Source organism: Panthera onca, chromosome E1, assembly GCF_046562875.1.
Source record: "Panthera onca isolate mPanOnc1 chromosome E1, mPanOnc1 haplotype 2, whole genome shotgun sequence".
Taxonomy (NCBI): Eukaryota; Metazoa; Chordata; class Mammalia; order Carnivora; family Felidae; genus Panthera; species Panthera onca.
This window is the reverse complement of record NC_138352.1, coordinates 48,324,765-48,349,189: the sequence shown is the minus strand read 5'-3', so window position 1 is coordinate 48,349,189 and position 24,425 is coordinate 48,324,765. Positions and strand designations below refer to the sequence as shown.

Here is a 24,425-nt window from a genome sequence, read left to right as displayed (position 1 = left end):
CTTTTATTCCCAGTGAACAAGCAATGTACAAGCAACTTAAGTTGTAAAAGGTCAATATGTTTAGTAGGGATCAGGTGTCTTTATAAAAAATGAAGATAAACAGTGAAATTATGTTAAAAAAATCTTTGTATTTTTATGGAACCTTATTTATAATGGCAGAATTGGAAGCAACTTAAATGTTTGAGATCAAGAGTAGTTAAATGTGTGCTACATCCCTAAGGTAACATCTGCAGGTCACTAAAAATTGCATTTCTGACTAGAAAAATGCTCACAACATAACAGAATTATGTGAAGTATGATTGCAACTAAAGTTCAACGTAGATTTACAGAAAAAAATTTACAGAAAAAAAAATACAGGAAACACATCATGGTGTTAATAGGGACAATTTCTAGGTGATGGAGTTATTATTATTTGTTTTTAATATGTATTCATTTTGTCACAGTTTTCTCTTAAAGCATTATTACCTCTATAAACTGGGGAAAAGTTATTAAAGTACTTCATTGGGAGTCGATGGGGATGAAGTGGTTTGTCTTTGTTCCTGAATATTTGAATATTAATAATTTGTAAAGGATTATAGCATTTTCGTATTTTTTTTCTTTTAAATGCTTACATTTTGCTAACTCAAACAGATTTACTCGGAACCAACAAAGGATTTTGGAGCAAAACAGGAACCAGAGGGAAGATGCCAATGTAAGTGAACAGAAATGTAATAAAATAAGCAATTGAACATTTTATAAATTGTATAGTAGGGAGCAAGGCTTACCTAAGAAAAGTCTTAAAATGGAGGAGACATTAGCAATTTGGAGTGATTTTGGTGGTATAGAGTATTTTCTGTGACAACTTGATGTTACTAAGAGGTCATAAGGTTGTCTAAGCAGCAACCATGTACATGGTGAGATGTGATTAGTAGGAGTGTTGCCTGTTGAATAGAGAATTCTCCTTGAGTTGCATCTAAATAGGATTTTCCTTTCCCCCCAAAAAACAAAAAAAGTCTCCGGGGAGAAAGCCATGATAAATTACCTGACACGTTTTTTTCTGAATTTTGTTTTTGGTTGCTTTGTTTTCAGACTACCAGTGAACCTTCTGCCCCATCCTGTGATCTCTTGTACCCAAGGCTCAGCCCTCCAATGCCGAGGGCCACTCTGGGAGAACTCAACACCGTGAATGCTCAGCTTTCAGACTTAAGTAAATAAGCACATAGGCCTTTTCAGCAGAAGAGCTTGATGTGAAACTGTGCTCCTTGGTTTCTTGATTAAATGCAACCTGAGAAAGACTGAAGTCAATTTGAATGTCAGAGAACTATATCAGGAGATGCAATTATTTATTGACATATGGTTGGGTCAAATCCAGTACAGCCATGGGATGTATCTGGGGGAGTAGGTCCCTGAAACTCATCCCCCTGGTTTAGAATCTCATCCACTTCACCTGCCTGCTTTTATAGAGGTAGTTCAACTCCATGGCCAAACTTAAAACTACTCTGAACCACATACTATATTACCTTGAGTTTCTCTGCTATGTCACAGCATTAGGTAAGGGAATATTTGATGCAGATAGAGAAAGTCAGGAATTAAGTTGACTGATCTACATGCCGGTGAAATGGAGAGGGGAAAACATGGGCTTTTGCAGTAGAAGTCCAAGTTGAAATCTCTGTGGTCTGCCACCTTTTAGCTACCCAGCCTTGGAGACTTTCCTACCTTAGGGTGTCTCACTTAGGATTATAGGAAGTTAAGAGCTTGGGGGAGGAGAGGGTAGAGTTCCATATATGCCCTAGCTTCTTACTTTTGTGTTTGATGGAGTAAGACACACAAAATCTCTTCCATTCTAGATCAGTTTGGGATTTTAGAAAACCCAATATATTAACATTTGTTACCTTTACAATATCCTTTTTTTGTGTGTGTGGTGGAATTTCTTTCCAGTTACCATTAATAATGTTCTTTAGTTTCTGTTTGAGGAAATCATATGATTTTACAGTGGCAGAAATATCTGAGTCTCTCTTTTTGCTTTTAATTTTATTGTGGAAAATCCAACAGAACAACTGAATGACAAAATCTTTTAAAGCCAAGTCCATTTTATATTCTAGATTTCAGGTCTCCGAGTCCTGTTGTAACGAACAACTTGACACCCAGTCTTCATCCACAGGTGGATTTGCTAGCCTGGGAAGATACAGAAACACCCCTGTAAGTATGTCAGTAAGAATCTGGAGCTAATACCAACTCATTCTAATTCCGCATATTCAAGAAAGCATAAGAGAAAAAGTAGAGACTTAGGAATTGGACAGTCCTGAGTTAGAATCTCAGCTCTGCTTTCTACCAGCTTGGTGACCTTTAATGAGAAACTTCACCAGCGTGAGCCTTCCTTTTTCTTCTGAGAGTACTTTCTAGGATTCTTACAAAGGTTCTGTAAGATGCTATAGTACCTCCTAATTAAGCAGTTGATACATAAAACCTTCCATAAGTTGTTATTTTTCAGTGGTAACAGGGAAATTGAATGACAAGAGAGTAAAATCAAACAATGGCCACACAAGTTACAGAGCACTTGCCACTTGCTGGGCACTTTGCTAAACTGTGTTTGTTTATTCATTTAATCTTTGCAAAAATTTTTGGAGCTGTGCTGTTACCATTATGCACATTTTACAAGAGAAAAGGCTGAGACTTAAGGAATATAAACTGCCCAAGTTCATATAGCTATGCAGTAGCAGGTCTGATGAACTGATAGTTCACTAAAAAGATATACAAATGGCTCATAAACATAGGCAGTGATGCCCAACCTTATGTACAGTTACAGAAATATAAATTAAACTACAATGGCTTTTTGCAAACCTCTCAGATGGCTAAAAGTCTAAATGTTTGTTAACCTGCATTATTGGCTATAGAAAGACAGATTCTATCACAAAATTAATGCAGTTCTTATGAGGGAAAGTGGCATTATCTATTAAAATTATAAGTACATTCACGTTTGAACCCACCATATCTCATTTCTAGGAATTCATACTCGCTTATGCAAAATCAGTTGTTTACAAAATTACTCCTTACAACATTTGGGCACAGCTAATAATTGGAAACAACTCAAGTATGCATCATTGTGGCCTAGTTAAATATCTAAATAATGTATTACCAGGCAGCTGAAGGACAAAAATAGGCTGTCTGTAGGGGGACAATCACCAGTGTATTATAAAGTGAAAAACTGCAAAGTAATGTGTGTACTATCTTGCATTTGTGTAAGAAAGTAAGAAATAATGTAAACATTTGCCTCTTTGCATAAAGAAATACAAGAAGGATTCAGAAGAAACTAAAAAAGGCAAGTTTCCCTTAAGGTTAAGAAGAGGCAAGATAGAGTAGATACAGCAAAAAATAAATAGAAGTTAGGTTTTCTTTACATCAGAAGCTGTTGTTTTTTCCTTTTAAATGTATATATTTTAGGTAATAGGCGATGCATTTCCATGGTTCAGGTATCAAAGTGATACCTGAAAAAGTGATATGAAAAGATATACAAGGACGTTACTTGATCTCACCCCACCTCCATCCTTTCTGTCCCCCTTCTCCTTATGTCACATTCTGCTGCTACCCTATAGCCACTTTATTTGTCCTTCCAAAGTGACTTTAGGTAAATAATGAATATGATTTTTTTTCTTTTATTAAATGCAGCACACTGTACAAACTCTGCTGAACCTTGCTTGATATCTTGACATATCTTGATAAAAGTACATATGTTTTTATATCAGTGGATTTAGATATATTTTTAGAGTTGCCTAGTGTTTTTATCCAGTGTGACCAATCACTGCATTACTTTTATATATTGAAAAAGGAGTGGGGGGCAGGGGGCTGGAGGGAGAGGAATGAGAAAGGAGAATCAAACTGAGAAGAAAGAGGAAAAAAAAGGAGGGGGGGTAGTTGGAGAGGGAAGAAGAGGACCAAGGAAAGCTTCCTGAGTTGGGAAATGATAGTGCCAGTGACTATGTCATGAGCCATTAGTTGGGTCAGTACCTCTGGTCTTGATTAAGTGTGATGCAAATAATGTTTCAATGCTGTAGGCAGATTTCCAGGAAGTTGCTTAGTAAATAATGTGATCTAAAGTAACTGATTCTGTTTTCCTTTATCCTGCAAATCATGTTGAGTAATGAGAAGGAGTGAAATATAGATGAAATCCTATTACACAAATATCTGTATAAAGCTTATAAAAAGATAAAATACTAGCTAATAGCTGCTTATTTTATTTTATTTATTTTTTGAGACAGAGAACATGAATAGGGGAGGGGCAGAGAGAGAGGGAGAGAGAGAGAGAGAGAGAGAGAGAGAGAGAGAGAGAGAGAATCCCAAGCAGGCTTCACACCCAGCACAGTGCCCAATGCAGGGCTTCATCCCATGACTGTGAGATCATGACCTGAGCTGAAATCAAGAGTCAGACACTCAACTGACTGAGCCACCCAGGTGCCCCATAGCTGCTTATTTTATTTTATTTTTTATGTTTGTTTATTTTTAAGAGAGCACACACGAGCAGGGGAGGGGCAGAGAGAGAAATACAGAATCCAAAGCAGGTTCCAGGCTGTGAGCTGTTAACACAGCACAACATGGGGCTCAAACTCACAAACCACAAGATTATGACCTGAGCTGAAGTCGGACGCTTAACCAACTGAGCCTCTCAGGTGCCCCATAGCTGCTTATTTTAATCTGTAATATCATGGATCTCATGCTGTAGTGTGCATAAAAATCACTTGGGGGATTATTAAAATAAAATTGCTGGTCCCCAGAAATTCTAACTCAGTAGAAAGACTCTTTAGTTTTAAAAAGCATCCCAGCTGGGGCGCCTGTGTGGCTCAGTCAGTTGAGCATCTGACTATGGCTCAGGTCATGATTTCATGGTTCATGAGTTCAAGCCTTGTGTCAGACTCGCTGGTCTCAGCACAGAGCCTGCTTTGGATCCTCAGTCCCCCTCTCTCTGCCCTTTCCCTCACCCCCTGCTCTCAGAAGTAAATATTAAAAAAAAGCATCCTAGGAGAATCATAAAGCAGCACTTTGCTGATTATACATTAGAAACCCTATAACAGTTGTCCACCCGGTATCCAGATACCAAAATAATTGTAGTTCTGGGAATTCACTGGAGTAAAAGATAATGTGTAATATCAGTATTTGGTTTTCTATACAAAGACTTTTGTATCTGTTTTCTGATTTTTAAAAGAGCTTATACATGAGTGAAACTATAATTAGACCAGGTTTTTAACAGTGTCAGGAATTGAAGCACTAAAGTTACCTAAAGCATATGTCTAGGTTAAAGCCTATTCTAGATCACATATGAAAGGCAAAACCAGCCATCAAAAATGTCTTAGGGTCTTAAGAATTTTCCACCCCTCTGTGTTTATTCACTATCACAGAACAAATGAGTAATGGAATTATTCATGACAGAAAGGAATCTGGAGAAACAGTGATTATGGGATAAAGTAATAGGTCATATTCATAGTCCACTTACTATCAGGGAACACGCTAACAAGAATAAGAAATGTTTACTAATTACTTACTAGTGCTGGAAGGTGGGCACTCCATCATTCTCATTTCTTCAAAAGTGAAGGCTAAGGAAGATTAACCTGCCCAAAAGCATTGCCCAACTAGTGCAGAAACAGGATTCAAATTCAAGTGGATCTGATTTCAGTGCTTGCTTTCTTTTTTTCTTTCTGTGCTTTAATTAATTTTTTAAAATTTCCATAAGGTAAAGTTGACCTCTTTGTTTTTCTTTTGTGTGCAGTTCTATGAATGTTAACATATGTACGGATTCATGTAATCACCATCACAGGGTACAGAATAGTTCCATCACCCCCGAAACTCCCTTGGGGTATTTATTTATAATGCTTCCCTCCCACACTCACCCCCCAGCAACCACCAATCTGTTCTCCATCACTATAGTTTGCCTTTTCAAGAATGATGTCTAAACAGAATCATACAGTATATAATATTTCTAGAAAAAGTTCTGTAAAATTGGTGTTTGCTTCATGTATTCTGAACCTTGGTTATTAAGTGCATGTATATTCAGGATTGTTGTGTCATTTTGGTGAATTGACCCTTAAAGAATTATGCACAGTTCCTTTTTGTCCCTTGTGAGTTTCCTTGTCCTGATGTCTTCTTTGGTACTAATACAGCCACATTAGCTTTCTTTTGATTAGTGTTGGCATGGTATATTCTTTTCCATCTTTTCACTTTTAAGTATATCAAAATATTTGAAGTGAGTTTCTTATAGATAGCATATAGTTGGGTCATGCATTTTTATGTATTCTCATAATTTCTGTCTTTAATTGGTATGTGTAGACTACTTATATTTAATGTAATTATGTTTGGGTTTAGGTATAGCATTATATTATTTCTTTTCTGTTTTTCCCCCTTTGTTGCTGGTTTTTTTTTTTTTTTTCTGTTTTTCTTTCACCTTTTGGATTATTTGACTGTTTTCAGTATTCCATCTTACCTACTGTGAGTTTGACTGTAACTTTGTGTAGTTTATTTTAGGGAGGGGACTGGTTGTTCTAGGGACTGCAATGTACATAATATTTTAGTCTGCTTAGAACCAGTATTTTACCACTTGAAGTGAAACGTAGAAAATTTAGAGAACCTTCCTTTATATTATAGTTATTGTATATATTCTACATTGAAAAAATACCAACAAGCAGTTATAATTTTTGTGTACAACTCTCAAATATATTTTAAGGAATTCGAGAAGAATAGTTTTTTTGTTTTTACCCAATATTTGCCATTTATGTTGATCTTTTATTTTCTTATATAATTTCCCTTCTCTCTGAAAAGCTTTCTTTAGTGATTCTTTTAGGGCAGGTCTATGGGCAGTGAAAATCTCATCTTACTTCATGTGAGAATGTCTTTATTTCATCTTTGTTCTGAGGGATGTTTCAATGGATGTAGAAATCTGAGTTGATGGTTTTTTCTTTCAGTTTTTAAACATTACTCCCACCACCTCTTCTGGCCTAAAATGGTTTCTAATGAGAAGTCTGTATCCATTCACATCATTGTTCTCCTATAGGTAATGTGTTGTTATCTCTATGCTATGCTTTCAATAATTTTTTTCCCCTGATTTTGAACAGTTTGATTATGATATGTCTGGGCATGGATTTCTTTTGGTTTATTCTGTTTGGGATTTGCTGAGAATATTAGTTATTGTGGCTGCCATCAAAAAAAATCACAAACTGGGTGGTTTAAAACCATAGGAATTTATTTTCTCCTAGTTCTGGAGGCTAGAAATCTGAAATTCATCAGGGCCACACTCCCTGCAGGGCTCTAATGGGAGAAGCAATTCTTTGCCTCTTCCAGATTCTGATGATTGTCGGCCTTTTTTTCTGATTCCTTGGCTTGGCTCACATCACTCCACTTTCTGCTTCCACCTTCATGTTGCCTTCCCTGTGTATTTCAACTATGCCTCTGCTTTTCTCTTTAAGGTCACTTGTCTTTGAATTTAAGGTACATTCGAGTAATATAAGGTATCACCATCTCAAGATCCTTAACTTAATTACATCTGAAAAGACCTTTTTATTCGGGCTACCTACATGGCTCATTCCATTAAGCATCCAACTCTTTTTTTTTTTTTTTTTAATTTTTTTTTTAATCTTTATTTTTGAGAGAGAGATAGTGTGAGTGGGGGAGGGGCTCAGAGAGAGAGAGACACAGAATCCAAAGTAGGCTCCAGGCTCTGAGCTGTCAGCACAGAGCCTGACATGGGGCTGGAACTCACCAGCCCTGAGATCATGACCTGAGCTGAAGTCAGATGCCCAACTGACTGTGCCACCCAGGCACCCCAAGCATCCAACTCTTGGTTTCGGCTCAGGTCATGATCTCACAGTTCATGGGTTTGAGCCCCACATCAAGCTCCGTGCTGAAAGTGCAGAGCCTACTTGGGATTCTCTCTCCCTCTCTGCCCCTCCACAACTCACTCACTCTCTCTCTCTCTCTCTCTCTCTCTCTCTCTCAAAAATAAATAAAAACTTAAAGAATTTTTTAAAAAGACCCTTTTTTCCAAGTAAAGTAACATTGACAGGTTCCAGGAATTAGGACAAGGACATACCTTTTAAGGGTGGAGGGCACCATTCAGTCCACTACACTGCATTTCTTGAATCTGTGGGTTTCTGTCTTTCACCAAATTTGTGAAGCTTTCAGCCTTACAGTTCTTCAAATATTTCAACAGTACACTTTCTATTGTCCTTCTGGGACTTTTGATGACACAAATGTTAGATCTGATATTGTCTTGTAAATCTCCAGAGTTCTGTTCATTAGTTTTTTCACTTTTTTTCTCTGTTTTGTTGTTGTTGCTTTTTGTTTGTATTTTTAAGATGGGATCATTTCTATTGATTTATGTTCAAGTTTGCTACTTATTTCCTCTCTCATCCCCATTTTGCTATGGAGGTCATTCTGTAAATTTTTTTAAAATTTCAGTTACTGTATTTTCCGATTCTAAAATTACTATTTGACTCTTCTTTAGGTCTTATTTTTCTTTGAAATGACTTTCTATTTTTCCAGTTTTTTTCATGCGTGTTCACAGTTGCTTATTGAAGCATTTGTATAATGGCTGCTTTAAAATCTGAGGTAGTTTTAACGTCTCTATCCTCTTGATATTAGCGTTTGTCGATGGCCTTTTTTATTTTTTGCCTGTTGAAATTTTCCCAGTTCTTCACATGCCTAGTAATTTTGGATTGTATCTTGGGCGTTTTTAATGTTATGAGACACTTGCTATTTATTTATTTATTTATTTATTTATTTATTTATTTATTTCAAACCATAGGATTTTAGTGTTTATTTTTGAGACAGAGAGACAGAGAGGCAGAGCATGAGTATGGGAGGGGCAGAGAGAGGGAGACACAGAATCTGAAGCAGGCTCCAGGCTCTGAGCTGTCAGCACAGAGTCTGACGTGGGGTTGAACTGACAAACTGTGAGATCATGACCTGAGTTGAAGTTGGATGCTCAACTGAATGAGCCACCCAGGCGCCCCAAGACACTTGCTCTTATTTGAATCCTGTTGAAGATGGTGCTATTTTGATTTTAGAAGGCAAACAACCTCACTAGATGCATGCCGCAGTTTCAACCTGCCTTTTTTTGTGCTATTGTTCTAACATAGTTATGTTTTCAAAGACTTTGCAGTGCTTTTCAGATCTGCTTCCTGTGGGCCACCCTGAGGCCTGGATGGGTGTATATTCATTTCTCAACATCTTTTGCATCCTGACTGGGATCAGATCCACAGAGACATAGATCAGGAAGTGAGCCCAGGATTTCATAAACAACTTGAAGGTTGATTTTCCACATTCCTTCCTCTTTGTGATTTCTCTAGTGCTCTGCTTTTCTAGGATTTGCCCTTTTGGTTCTCCAGTCAGAAAGCTTCAGTTACCCTACTATATGTCATTTATTTCCTTGATTATGCTTGTGTCTAAAACCAAATGGTGGGACAGAAAGAATGAAAACAACAAAACAGAGTTTGCCCTGCCCTCTGGGATCACAGTTACACTTGTTGGAAGGAAGGGTCCTCTCAAATTTTTAAGCCTCTACAGGTCCCTGTTGGCTTCTGCTGTCACTCCAGCCATTTTGGGATTGCCTCAGCTTTAGAGAGGGAGAGAACAGAAAGGAAAGGAAAAAAGAGAGTAAGGAATTTCCACACTACCTCTGAGCATTAGGACTTCTCTTTTCTGCTCCTTGAGTGAAAACAGAAGGGCTTCTCCTAGAGCTGTCTGTCCTTACTGCCCACTCTGGGGTTTTAGGCTTCATTGCGTTCAGGTTCTGGAACACCAGAGGTGGGGGAAGAAAGGTACTAATGATCTGTGGATACTCAAATTCCAGTCCTTCCCAGTCATCCTGTAACTATTGACTTTTCAGTCCTCAAATATTTGCCCCATGTATTCTGTTCTGGTTTTAGAGTTGCCTTTGGTAGGAGAGATAGGGCAAAGTGTATTTGGTATAGATGTAGAACCAGGACCCTCCCCACCTTCCTTCCTAACCTCTACTCTGTATTGCGTCTCATCCTTCAGGAAATGATGGATGGTAGCTACTCTGATGGAAAGGTTAAAGGCTTGTTCTCACTAGTATACCATGTATACTTCAGGGTCTCAGGACTGCCACTGCCCAGGGACACCTTCTTTGTCTTTACTCCTTGGTATTTGGACATCAAAAGCTGGTGAGCATGAAAACCAGATGGCAATTGTTACATAAGATTAATATTCCATTGCAGTCCGAAAGTACCTTTTAGGTTTTGTTTGTAGGAAGTCATCTTACTTTTTGCATTTGTGTTCTCGCTGTAGGGTAATCATACTGTCTAATCATACTCTCCTAGGTTTACCCAAAGGACTGGCCAGAACATCACCGCAAACCATACATATGAGAGCGTAAGTAATGAAACTTCCCGGGCAGCGCACCTAGTCAGCAGGTTGTCATGGCTAAGAAGGAATTCCTGGTCATTAAATCTCATGTTCTGTTCAGCGTTTTGTTAGGACTTCAGCCCTTTTGTTCAGCCCTTGTTAGGACTTCTCTTTGTCTTCTTTTTAATCTTTCAAGATGGACAAGTTGAGTCTTACTTCTGTTAGAAAAATGGTTAAGGATCAAAATTCCTTTAGTGTTTGTTTATATTAGCTGTCTCCTCCTTTCCTTCCATCCTCTTTGATAGACTTCAGACAGGCTGTCTCATTCCTACCACTCTGCTGGCACACCTCTTGTCAAGGTCTCCCGTGATCTCTACATTACCAAATCAAGTACTGCAATTTTCAGTCCTCGTCTTACCTGCTTTATCAGCAGCAGGTGATAGTCAGTCACTTCCTCCTGTTTTGCACATGTGGCTTTCAGACACCACTCATTTTTTTCTTCTCTTGCCTCCTTTCCACTATGTCTCCTTTACTGGTCCCCGCTCTTCTACTGGCCTTTGAGTCTTGGAGATCCCAGGGCTTAAGTTTCAGACTTCTGCTTTCATTCTTCCATGGTCTTCTGGTCTCTTATCTTAAAATACCATTCAGATTCTGACATCTTGTAATTGGTATCTGCAGCCCACGATCTCCCTTAAACTCAGAACTCAACTTTCCGTGGAAACTCTTCTTGCTTTCTTCCTAGTCCTGGCTCTCCACCTGCACCTCCTGTACTCTTCCCCACCTCAGTAAAGGAACCCTCCACTATTGCAGTTGCTCAAGTCAAAACCTTGGAGACCAGTGCTTGCTGTCTGCCTTTTTACCGTTTCTCTTCAAACAGTGTATCCATTATCTAGCTGCTTCTCATGGCCTCCACTTCTGCATTGCAGTCCAAGCCATCAGAGGGATATTGCAGTGGCCTCCTAAGGTTATCTTGCTTTAGCCTTCACCTCCCTCTCCACCCTCACCCCCACTGTGCAATCTCTTTTCAAAACAAACCAGAACTATCCTTAAAAAAAAAAAAAGTAGTCATATTAACTGCTCTAAACCCACCTAGGATTTCCTTCCTCCATTTCGCTCTGTAAAAACCTGAAATGCTGATCTCACACCTTCCATTACCTCTTCAACTTCACCTCTCTTCCTTGGCTCACTCTGCTCCAATGGCACTGGCCTTCTCTGCTTCAGAAGATGTGACCTTGGGCCCCCTCAGATAATCAATCACAGCACCCACATCAGTCAGGACTCTGCTTAAATGTTCCCAATGGTGAGGCATTCTTTGACCATTACTGTCAGAGCAATAGCTTACCCCATCTACCTGAGCCTTGTCTTTTTGTTTTTTGTTTTTTTAAGAGCACTTGCTATCTAACATCTCTTTACATTTGTTTGCTTCAAGGGGGCAGGGATTTGGCCTGTTTTATTTATAGCACCTAGTAGGTGCCCAAGATTTATTCATGAAATAAATGAGGAAGATTACGAGATTAATCTTTATCAGTACTGATTTGGTGCTGTTATCTTATGCCTTTCTGTAGGGTAAAGATTTATTTTCCTGTTTGAGGCTGAGATTTTTTTTTTTTTTTTAATTTTTTTTAACCTTTATTTATTTTTGAGACAGAGAGAGACAGAGCATGAACAGGGGAGGGTCAGAGAGAGGGAGACACGGAATCTGAAACAGGCTCCAGGCTCTGAGCTGTCAGCACAGAGCCCGACGCGGGGCTTGAACTCACGGACTGCAAGATCATGACCTGAGCAGAAGTCGGCCGCTTAACCGACTGAGCCACCCAGGTGCCCCGAGGCTGAGATTTTTTAGTGTGAAACAACAGACCCTAGACTGAGCCATACCATTCTTTTTTTTTTTTAAAGCAAAATGTTAATTTTACATTTTATATGGGAAATGAGGTGCAGTGGGCATGAAACCAGAGAGAAAAGTAATAAGTGTTATAAATGGTTATTAACCTAAAAAAATAATAGTTCAGAATTTCTAATTCTTGTCCAGTTGGGAGGATATGGTAGTTGGAATAGTGCCACTTAGAAGCCTGGTAATCTAAATAATAAAAGAAAAACTTAATGTAGAATGTTTATTTGAACATGTACTGTGTTTTCTTCAGTTTCCAGAATATTCAAATTCAGTACTACTACAGCCAGTTAATGTGCAGAACGTTCCAGCAACACCATCAAGCCAGAGACTGCCATCCTTGCCCGTCAGTCATCCAGGTACTTGAGACCTGTTATTTGCATTGAGTAAGGGATCTTGTAAGAGTATAGGAGTCTGCCACAGATTTACTGCTGATTGAAAATAGAGAGAGAGGAAACACTAGGACTTCAATGTGCTTCTTTAAGCTCCATGAAGTAAATTCATGGCTCATATCATGACCGACATTCGATTATAAAAAATGCTTCTGTGGTGCTGAATGTTGTATTTGAAATGCTGAGGGAAATGAGTCTTTAGTGGAAGTTTGCAAATCCTTTCGTTCTCTATAGATTTGTTGTACTTGGGAGTAGCATCAGAACACCAGTTGTATTTGTTTCTGGCTGTCAGTGTTTCGTAGGGTCTCATGTTTGAAGTCGCAATCATAAAGAGATTATTAATTGTGTATGTGTTCTTGAAAAGCACAATGTGTGATTACTGGTGGGCTTTTTTTGTTTTGTTTTGTTTTGTTTTGCCTGAAGCAATGGCAGAGAATGATCTCCAGCCACCCAATTACTACGAGGTAATGGAGTTTGATCCCTTGGCTCCTGTTGTCACTACAGAGTAAGTCATTTACAAAATGATTATTTTTTGTCTTGGTTCCCTTCAGTAACAGAGCTAAACGGGGCTTGGTTATATATTTAACTTTGTTTAGGTCTTGGCAGAAAATAATGATCTTATTAAAAATGACTTATGAGATTTTATGGGGACTGTTGTTCTTTTTTTTTAAAATTAATTAATTTATTTATTTTGAGAGAGAGGAGTGTGAGCAGGGGAGGGCAGAGAGAGAAGGAGACACAGAATCCGAAGCAGGCTCCAGGCTCCGAGCTGTCAGCACAGAGCCCAATGCAGGGCCCGAACTCATGAGTCATGAGATCAAGACCTGAGCCGAAGTCAGACGCTTGACTGACTGAGCCCCCCAGGTGCCCTTGGAGACTGTTGCTCTTAATGGTCTTACTGTGCTCAGCCTTGTGACTAAAAAATAAAAATGCTGGGGCTGCACATTAAGAAATAACTGGAACCATCAAGTACATTAGTGGATTCCTTGTAGATGCCTTGGGAGAAAGGTTCTCTCTAGTTTGAAAAGGACACTATATTCACTGATTGGTGACATAAGTAACACCTCATTGATGGATTATTTGAACTGTTCTTTGACTAATCACAAATAAGAACTTGTTTTTAGTCTTCACTATATGTCAACAATGTGCTTAAAATGGATTAGTGTAGTCTTTTTAAGTTGAAATCCTTGGAGTACCATTATTTCATGATTTCATATTGGTGGAGTATATATAAATATTTATGTGATGGTAGGCTCGTTAGAGCTTTAATATGCTTTGACTGACAGTTTACCCCCAAAATTATTAAAGCAAGTTTATGGAAACTGTTGTTCAGAAACAGGCAGCCTTTAGGCAATATCTTGTTTACAGCAGTGCTTTGTTTGACCCATGTGGAATTAAAACCATGCGTTTAAAAATTAATTGCCAAAAGTTAAAAACTGGGATATTGTTAAAAAGAAAAAAACCAAAAAACACAATTCTGGACTTTGGATTCTTTTGATGCTATGGCAACGCCAGTATTTTTAAATGCTAGCAATAGGTTGGGGCTGAATAGTAGCTGCCTCCTCAAGACAAGGTATGCTGTGTAGTTCACCAGGCCCCAAATGGCCCTCTATGCCCATTTATTTGATCTGTCTGGCATGTGTAAACATTTGAGGTTTTGACCCCTGGCTTTATTTTTAAAAATTTTTGTTTTTAGTTTTGAGAGACAGCACTAGCAGTGGAGGGGCACGCACACACACACAGACACACACACACACACAGAATCTGAAGCAGGCTCCAGGCTCTGAGCTTGTCTGCACAGAACCTGACCCCTGGTTTTAAACCACAAATGTAGTGATCCATTTGAGTATAATTTATGAATTTTAACAGACTTAGGAGTTAATTAAGAATTTGTTTCCTAATGTAGGGTTGCAAAATTTCCCTAGGTCATTCTGCTTGATAAAGTATCACTGAATGTATTAGTAGCTTAAAGAAATAGAAATTGCATCCAAACAGGAAGTTAAGTTTAATATATTCTAGTTAATTAGGAAATTGTTGTCAGTAGATATGACAGTGCAACAGATATTAAATGTGAGATTGGGTGGCTCAGTCGGTTAAGCGTTTGACTTCCGGCTCAGGTCATGATCCTGTGGTTTACAGGTTCAAGCCCTGTGTGTCAGGCTCTGTGCTGACAGCTCAGAGCCTGAAGCCTGCTTTGGATTCCGTCTCCCTCTCTCTCTGCCCCTTCCCCAGTCATGCTCTGTCTCTCTCACTCTCTCAAAAATAAATAAACATTAAAAAAGTGGCCCAGGTGTTTGGACTATAATAACATAGGTGGAAATACTAATATTTTTAAATGTTTTAAAACCTGGAAAAACTATACAATTTTTTTTTATAGGCAGAAAGGAAACTGTTCAAGTTTGAGCCACATTTTTCATTAAGTCACAAGTAAAATGAATTGGTTATATGAAATACATATTTATAAGATGCAAGGGAATTACAGCATTAGGCTCTAAGAAAGCTACTATGTAAGCTTCAGGGCAGAGATCTGTTTTTATTCACTGATACACACTGAGTACCTAAAACAGCACCAGATTTTTAGTTAAGGTGTTGGCAGTTAAAGCCAAAGTAGTACTTTGAAACTGATATATAACCTTTTTGCCATGATGGCTTGTTTGTTTCAGAGCTGTTTATGAAGAAATTGATGTTCATCACCAGAAAGGAGCCCAAAGTCACAGTGACTGTTGAGGTAGACTTCAATGACACAACTTCTGTTGCCCACTCTACAGAATTCCGTGTAACTGCCACTTTGTGTGTTTAGTATTCACATTTTGTGAAGGCCATCTGAGTCTGACACTTTGAGTGTAAATCTTAGTACAAAAGCTCATCTCAGTCACTCAAATTGGAATGAAATATCTTTGTAATCTTATTAGCTAAAAATAATCTTTAGAATGTAGAAGTTGGTTTATGGTATAGAAATATTAATGCTAACAAAAATAATGATCAACAGAAACTTCTTAGCACTGAAATAGACATGTATCTTTTATGTACAGTTAATGAGTGGTAGAACCCACTCATTGCTCATCCAGGGAGGCCTGGATTCCTCCTATATGCTGTATTAATCATACCATTTTATTTACTAATGAATGCGTGGCCACCAGTAGCCCATTAACCTTGTTTATTCCCCTCACACCCTCCTCCATGGAAGTAATACATTCCCATGTTTCTGCATTAGGTTGTGAGTCTCTCGTTATCCAGGAATGGAGAAAGAGAAGGAAAGGCTGAAGGCCGGCTGTCTTCTTCTTACACTAGGTGGAAGTGGGTGACCAGCTCACTAACTGCATTTAGAGGTGTCCCCTCTCCTGTGCAGCTTGGAGGCCCAGAAGACCAGACCTACCAGCACATCAGAACCATGGTGGAACAGTTCTCCTCTGCAGTAACAGAAGAGTAACAGTTCCAGAGTAACACTTGTATTTCCTGACCACAGCTTAAGCTTTATTTTGAAACAACTTGGTTATACCGTATATTCACTTGAAACTTCAGAAGAAAAATTCATTGTACCTAGGCCAGCGGGTTTAATTATAACATCTTAGGCTTCACAGGCCTTCCTACATTTAGAAAAGAAATCCTCACACTGCTGTGATAAGAGTAGATGAAGATTTTATTACAAAATAATTATGTAAACTATTGAGTGCCTTCATTTAAAGTTGAATGTAAAAGTCAATTTTTACTTTTTTTTTTTTTAATAAAGAATACTTGTTTAGAATTAGGACTTGTAAAAGCCTTGATGATTGTAGTTTATATTTCAGGTACCGTGAAGAGGTCACTGGACTCTGTATCAAGTGGCCTTTAAATATGGTTCTTTATAATACTAAATGATCTTTTTCTCCCCTTTTTACTGCAATTAATATTTCTATTTGAAACAAACGCTACTGAAAACATTCAGAATATATTGTACGTTTATGTCATAAATTACAATGATAAAAAAATTACCATTAAAACAATTTAATACATCTTTTTTACACGTCTGTTCATAGAACTTCTGATGTCAGTAAGTTCACACTTATTCACAACCCCACACTTACATTTTAACATTCAGGGACTTGAACTATCACAGGAAATACTAGAATCCTAGTAAACGTATTTATGCATTTTCTTTCATTTTCATGATGCTGAAATTTCAAAATAATTAGTCAGTACTCAGAATATAAAATAGGCCTAGATCCTAAAGGAAAAAGAGAGTCAAATCTGAAATCAGAATGTAATCTCTGGGCAGGCTGTTAGGACTCAGTGATTCCTCTTCCATTGTGAGCTTTTAAAATAGGATGGTTCACAATAAAAGAAAGTAGTAACCAACTATTTTAGAAATAACAAAAATAGGCAGAAGTTATGGCCTGGAGCCTAAAACAACTGTGGGAATAATAAAAGGACTCAGTGCTACAAGTATGAAGGGCTAATAAACTGAACCATGAAGTCCGTGCCTACTTATTTAAGAAACAAAGCGTTTCTTTTAATATTACCTATCAAACTCTCTGGTTTTGAATAGTCCTACATTCTAAATGGGCCTGTGTATTCCTTATGACTGACAGCTGAAACTGTTCATTCAATTTTAAGCAGGGTAAATTAGTTGAAAAAATAAACACAGCATTATATAATATTTAAAATAGCTTTACATTACTGTAAAGTATTTCTCCCCTGAGAAGACTAAATACATGATTTTTCAAAAATCACAAATCTGAAGCAGGACTTAGATGCTGACTTCAGTTATAGCCTGGAAGCGGCAACTTCTGTCCCTCCTTTGCTTCAAAAAAAGTATAAGAAAGAGTGATGAGATCAACATTCACCATTCTTGGATCTTCAGCAAATTCAGGATCGATGTAGAAAAACACTGGCATATCTACTTCCTCTTGTGGATTAAGCCTTTGTTCTTCAAAACAGAAGCACTAGAAGTTATAAAGGGTATTTGTTTAGTTTCTGTTAGAATACAAATAATGGTTCATTTCTTGGCTGTAGTGAGCATACTGTAATTAATATTATAATAAAAAATACAATTAAATATAAACCAAGTTCTGTGACAGAATGACATTATCTTTTCATCTCATTGACTTCTGCTTTAAAATTAAGACCAAAAATTGTTTTAAAGTTAAAAGCAGATTCCCATTTGGTTCATCGTCTCAACAACGAACCATAGTTATTATAAGCAATGGGAAAAGAGTTCAATGTTTAGAAGAAATGATTAGTTTCTACAAACACTGCAGTAAGTTTAGTATTAACCAGTTTATGGAATATGATGAAAATACATAAAAGTTTGCATATAGCTATACCTGTATTTTATTGAAATACTGTCCAGCTTCAAATGGTACAACATTGTATGTAGAAATTCCAATTACTGGTTTGTCTGTAGGATTCTTAGCTTTATAAAACGCCAGTGCAGTCTCTCCTGGCACTACCTGTTTTAAGAAAAATATACATTATCAATACTTTAAATCTCACAGCTCCTCCTTTCCCTATTAGTCATATTTTTCCTATTTGTCAGACCACAATACTTTAATAAACTAATGTCGAAGGTCAGCAAAATAAATTGTGGATACTACCCATGAACATGGGGTTTTTTTAATTTTTTTTTTTTTTTTTTTTACATTTTACTTATTTTTGAGAGAGAGCACAAGTGGGGGAGGGACAGAGAGAGAGGGAGACACAGAATCCGAAGGAGGCTCCAGGCTCTGATCTGTCAGCACGGAGCCTGACATGGGGCTGGAATTCACAACCTGTGAGATCATGACCTGAGCCGAAGTCAGACGCTCAACTGACTGAGCCACCCAGGCGCCCCAACATCTGGTTTTTAAATTTTATTTGCCTATGTCCATGAAGAACCAGTACTCTATTAATCATTAATTGTGTACCGTCCTCTTATATATCTGAAGTCTTCAAGCAATGATCTGCAAATTATTTAAAATGTCTGAGGGGCGCCTGGGTGGCTCAGTCGGTTAAGCGTCCGACTTCGGCTCAGGTCACGATCTCATGGTCCATGAGTTTGAGCCCCACGCCGGGCTCTGATGGCTCAGAGCCTGGAGCCTGCTTCCGATTCTATGTCTCCCTCTCTCTCTGACCCTCCCCGACTCATGCTCTCTGTCTCAAAAATAAAATAAACATTAAAAAATAAATACAAAAAAAATAAAATGTCCAAGGAAAGCCAAGCCTATCATAGCCCAAGCCTGACTTAACACTTATACCTGAACATCATTATATGACCAATATAGATTCTTTTTAAGAGGTTAACATTAAACTCAGCTTACAACCAGAGTAAATTGAACTTCTAACCAGAGTAAAACTGACTGAACAGAACTTTTATTTAACCAAAAAGCACTAATACACTTTTTGAGAGAACAGATTTTTTTAAAATTGCAAGGCTGTAGGCGCCCTGGGTGGCTCAGTTGATTAAGCATCAGACTTCGCCTCAGGTCATGATCTCGCGTTTCATGAGTTTGAACCTTGCATTGGGCTCTCTGCTGTCAGTGCAGAGCCCACTTCGGAAACTCTGGCCTTCTCCCTTTCTGCTCACATGCACTCCCTCTCTCTCAAAAATATTTGGGGAGTGCCGGGGTGGCTCAGTCGATTAAGCGTCCAACTTCGGCTCAGCCCATGATCTCGCGGTTTGTGAGTTCGAGCCCCGCACTGGGCTCTGCAGATGCTGACAGCTCAGAGCCGGGAGCCTGCTTCGGATTCTGTGTCTCCGTCTGTCTCTGCCCCTCCCCCACTTGTACTCTCTCTCTATCAAAAATAAATGACATGTAAAAAAAAAAAATTAAACATTTGGAAAAATTGCAAGGCTTAAAAAAAATCAATTTCCAAAGGATTCTCTGTCCTTCGTACCATTTCAGACACTAATATCTTGTACACTAGTATATAATTAGAACATTCAAAATCATAACCTATGAAACCCTTAATCATTGAAGAATTCAGTCATGTTTACTAACATGCGGGAACACCAATATTTATAAGGGTTTCCCAATAAGGGTCACAATTAAGCTTTTCTGGCTATTCCTCAGCTCATGAGATAATTTCAATTAAATCCTCCAGGATTCCAGTTAGTCAAGATTTTAGGAAACTTTTAAAGTAGAGCTTTTCTGAAGTAGAACATGACTATTTATTATGGTTACTTCAAAGGTTCTCATTTTTTTTAAGAAATAAGGATACACACAAACACACACACATTTTTTAAAATTTATTTTTAAGTAATCTCTACATCCAACATGGGGCTTGAACTCATAACCCCGAGATCAAGAGTCACATGTTCTTCCCACTGAGCCAGCCAAGAGCCCTGAGATGGGGATCCTTTTTGAGAGGCTGAGGGAGGGGGGAGAGGGAGAGGGGGAGAGAATCTTAAGCGGGCTCCACACTCAGGACAGATTCTAAGGCAGGGCTTGATCCCATAAACCGTGGGGTGATGAGCTGAAATCAAGAGTCAGATACTTCACCAATTGAGCCACCCAGAGGCTGCAGTAGTTTACTAATTTATATCAAAAGTATCCCTTCTCGGCGCACCTGGGATCCAGCCCCACGAGGGCTCTGCACTATCAGTGCACAGCCTGCTTGGGATTCTCCCTCTCCATCCCTCTCTGCCCCTCTCCCGTGTGCACTCTCCTCACAATAAATAAATATTTTTTAAAAATCAGTAAACTACTTTTCATTGTAACCAATGATTTTCCATTTTTTCCCCTTATCTATACCTGAGGCTTTGCTACACATGGCAGCACCGATGCTCCTACTCTCAGGATTACTGTCCACAAATTTCTTAGTGAATTCTTAATACGACTCTGATAAAAACCGAGGACCTTCTCCATTGTTCCAAACTGACGTTTACTGCAGGATCATTTAACTTAAAGTATATTCTGTTACATTGAGATAGGGCCCTGTCAAAAAGTAGTCTGTGAGAATAAAAGAATTACAGTAATGGAGTATCAGTTTTTTGAGATTATGTTTACATGAGTGTTCTCTAAATTGTGAAAGTTTCAGTGATGCAATAAAATAATTTTTACAATGAAAAAAGTAATCTTTTCATAAATACTTTAATCACTTACATAGATTTCTGTTTGCTGAGGTCTAAAATTCCACTGGAGGCTTGCATGCACATCTGCATTAAAGGTGACTTTAATAATTCGATCCTTCACAGGCACCATGTTTTCAATCTGGTCCGACACATGACCTGCTACTGCTGACCCTCCAAGACCAGTAGTCTAGGTATTAAAGATATTAAGTATATTAAAGTAGAACATGTTAAACAATACTTACAGGTGATTATGGGATAAAAACAAAATCTTAAAAACAATTTAATAATCTAGTAGGATCCCAGTTCATACTGTCACTGCCCATTTCCTATGAATGTATCAATGGTTTGACCACCTCTGGGGTGTCAAGGGCCTATATTTGTTAGAGTCATATTTTTTTCCGGTAATCACTTGGGTATTGGACACAGTAAAAAAAAAAAAAAAAAAAATGAGTCACATGGGAGAAAGCTGACTCGCCAATGGTAATAGAGCTCAGAATTTTAGCTTAACTTTTCATTAAACCTATTTCCTTTTATTGCCAGTGTTTTATATAAATTATTAGTCATTAGTAAAAGTAAAAATTATCCATGACCCTATCATTTCAATGAAACTATTTAAATAATTCAATTACCCACAGTCCCGTCTGATCCCTTTCCATATCATCACTTTTACGGCATAGATTAGTTTGTAGCTTCACTTTTGTATTCTGCTTTTCTCAAGCATCACAAGTGTTCTGCCATGTTAATAAATGTTTCTGTAATTTTTTCCTGTACTTGTTTGTATAGTACAGCTTTTATAAACATCATCAGTTAATCAGAGAACCTGATCCCTTTCGCCGCTGAATCAACGAACCTTAAGACATCAGGATAATTTGTGCCTGACTCTTCTTGCCTATCTTCATTGCCATTATCTCCTTATCATCACAGATGTTTAAAAATAAAAATCCTTACTTCCAGGGTCATCATTCTTCTGATGCGTGAGGTTGCCAGAATTCTGGTCTCCGGATAATTAATCTGTTACTATACTAGGAAAAAAATATCAAATTTGAGGCTAGGGGGAAGACTCCCAGCAAAATACAGTATTACTATCTTCCACTTATTACACAAGTCACCTAACTGTACTCAGCTGCCGTGCAACATTACTGAAGTGCATTATGAACCTACAAGATGCATTAGAGGGCAAGCCTTTTATCTTTTTTTTAGTAAGTAAATTCTTCTGCCCGAGAGGGCTATAATGCTTAAGTTTTAAGATGAAGAATCTGAAGAATCTGAATCAGTTGAATAAAGATTCCTTAATGTATTCTGACAGGAAGTCTCTGAATACAGATCCTTCAAATTTGCAAGCTTAATAATTAGAGAAATAAGAATAGAGAAGGGCAATGAAAATATTTCCTGGGCTCTAGTTTAGTTCTGCCATTAACTAGCTCCAAGAACTAAATACATTTTACTTTTGGGGCACTATTCATACTCATAAAATGAGGTCTCTGTATTAAATTGTTTATATAATTCTTTATTTTTGGCTCTAAAGTTCTGTGATTCCAAAAGCGAAAGAGATGCTCTTCTGGAAACTTAACATCAAACTTGACTGAAGTTTAGGATTATAAATTACAATTGTTTTGCCTATCCTGCTCTGCAGTTGCACACACATGCAAAAATACTGTCATTCACTTCAGTTTAAAGCAGAGTTTCACAACTTTGGAACTAAGGGCATTTTGGTTTGGATAATTCTTTGGTTTGGGGAGGAGCGAGTGTCTGTGCTGTGCAATGCTGAATGTTTACCAATCAGCATCCCTAGACTCTACCCACTAGATACCAGTGGCACCCTTCCTGTTCACCTCCCAGGTTGTGACAACCAAAAATGTATTCACACACTGCTAAATATTCCCTGAAGAATAAAACTGACCCCTTCCACCCCCATGATTTTCAGAGATTTATACTTGATATTTTGGATTCAGTTCTGCTTATGATTTAACCAACTGCTAGTTCTGGGATTCATGCTAGGTCCAGGCTGCCGTCTGATGAAAACTAATTCACATTCTACACTCATCCTCCTGAATCAAACTACTGCATACCCACATAAATGCCAATATTAGGAGACTGAAAAGTCCTTTTGACTCGCTTTAGTTATAAAAAATAAGGTCAAGTTAATCTCCAAAAGGACAGGGAAAGTAAGACCAGCATTAACAATCCTAGCAGGAAAAAGCAGTTAGCCAATGATTCCCAAAATAGTACACATTGGGATCACCCGAGGAATCTTTAAAACATTACTAATACCTGACTCCCACTCTGAGACATTCTGATTTAAGTGGTTCAGGATGTCACCTGAGTGTCAGGATTTTTTAAAAGCTCTTCAGATGGTTCCCACTCACAACAAAGTTGGAGAATCACTATCATTTAATGAATAATGTGTAGCTCTAACCTGTGTTATGTTTTTTAAACAGAAATTCCTGGGCCACACCCAGACCTCCTAATCAATATTTCTAGGTAAGGGAGCCCTAACATGTTCATTAAAGTAGCTCCACTAGTAGTCCTAATGACCAGCCAAAGCAGCAAACTGCTTAAGGAGAATATACACGAATATATATGAATATATACGAAATAAATAAAAGTGTGGCTTCACACATGGTCCTCAAATATTAGTCTGCATCAAAATCAGCTAGGGGACTTATTAAAACACAGATAGCTGGGCCCCTCCCCCAGAGTTTGATTCAGTAGCTCTGCAGTTTGATCCAAGAATGTGCACCCAAGTTCCCAGGTGGTGGGACGCTGGTCGTCCGGGGGAACACACTTGAAGAACAACTGCATTAGGGTTTCTGATCTAAAAGGGAGCCCTGGGTAAGCACATTACAGTCATATATTAACAGTGGAGGGAAGCCTCATGCCTCTTTGTATGAATTAAACGCTACTCCCAGTTTAAGCCCAAGTTACAAGCATACTGCCATTTCTGGGTTAACCTTCGCACCTAAACCATACACGGTTCACAGAATGACGGTACTAATGTAATTTACATTTTAAACGCGAACATCTGTGTGAGTAGCAAGAGGGTAAGGCAGGTTGCTGGACGGCAGAGTATATAGGCTGCGGACCTTTTAGGTGATGTAGCTCAGAGATAGGGAATTTCACTCTGCAGTGTGGTCGGTATAAGCACGATCACTATAGGGGCGTGGGTTCTATCTGTAACTTTGCCACTAACTTTTTTTGGTAAGCTTGGGCAAGTCACTTTTCAAAGCCTGTTTCCTCTCTGGTGGAGCAACCTCAGACATCCCTCCAACACGACACGGAGGAGCGATCGCTGTCCAGGGAGCTGTCCTGCACCTCCGCCCCTCCTGATGGCACAGCCCAGGGTGCAGCGCCGGCGCCTACCTGGCAATAGAGCCGATAAAGGGGCACGGCGGCGTAGGACGCCCCCAGCATGCCCACTGCGGCTGCGGCCACGTACGTGAGGACTGTCTTGTTCCGACGCCGCCAATCCTCCTCCTGCGCGCGCGTGAAAGGGTTCGTGCTCTTCGGCCGCCGCGGCGGCCGCAGGGCCAGGTCCCGGGCCGGGTTCGGACGCCTCCATGTCCCAATCCACCTCAGCCCTGTCTCATCACTTCCTGTCCCATTTCTTCCCACCCTGAGATACGGCTGTACCCTCTCAGCAACCCAGGTCGGGGACCCAGGGTGACTCCAACGCCAGCCACAGACAGCAGCGGTCCTTAATACGGGACGCCAGAGCCCTCCCATAGCCCCCGGAGAGAGCTCCAGGCGTCACGCACGAGCGGCCAGATCTCGCGAGGCCAGCTCAGTCTCG

General features: G+C 38.9%; 2 protein-coding genes across 3 annotated transcripts in view; one reads left to right on the top strand and one right to left on the bottom strand.

Annotated features, from left to right (window-relative positions):
* TOM1L1 (target of myb1 like 1 membrane trafficking protein) overlaps positions 1–15,933 on the top strand; it is a 47,482-nt gene extending 31,549 nt beyond the window's left edge. For both annotated transcript variants that reach the window (XM_060646453.3, XM_078437335.2), the window contains 8 exons: positions 631–691; positions 1,069–1,186; positions 2,082–2,178; positions 10,302–10,353; positions 12,468–12,573; positions 13,030–13,111; positions 15,270–15,334; positions 15,821–15,933. In XM_060646453.3, the coding sequence (XP_060502436.2) occupies positions 631–691; positions 1,069–1,186; positions 2,082–2,178; positions 10,302–10,353; positions 12,468–12,573; positions 13,030–13,111; positions 15,270–15,333 (580 nt within the window). In that variant the 3' untranslated portion in view covers position 15,334; positions 15,821–15,933. The remainder of the gene's footprint in view (positions 1–630; positions 692–1,068; positions 1,187–2,081; positions 2,179–10,301; positions 10,354–12,467; positions 12,574–13,029; positions 13,112–15,269; positions 15,335–15,820) is intronic.
* A 295-nt stretch (positions 15,934–16,228) lies between these two features.
* COX11 (cytochrome c oxidase copper chaperone COX11) lies at positions 16,229–24,416 on the bottom strand. The gene is made up of 4 exons (XM_060646455.3): positions 23,996–24,416; positions 20,667–20,822; positions 17,910–18,035; positions 16,229–17,528 (listed from the first exon to the last, which is right to left on the bottom strand). Exons 1-4 carry the CDS (start codon positions 24,356–24,358, stop codon positions 17,346–17,348), a joined length of 828 nt encoding a protein of 275 aa, XP_060502438.1. The 5' UTR covers positions 24,359–24,416; the 3' UTR covers positions 16,229–17,345.
* Between the last annotated feature and the right edge of the window lie 9 nt (positions 24,417–24,425).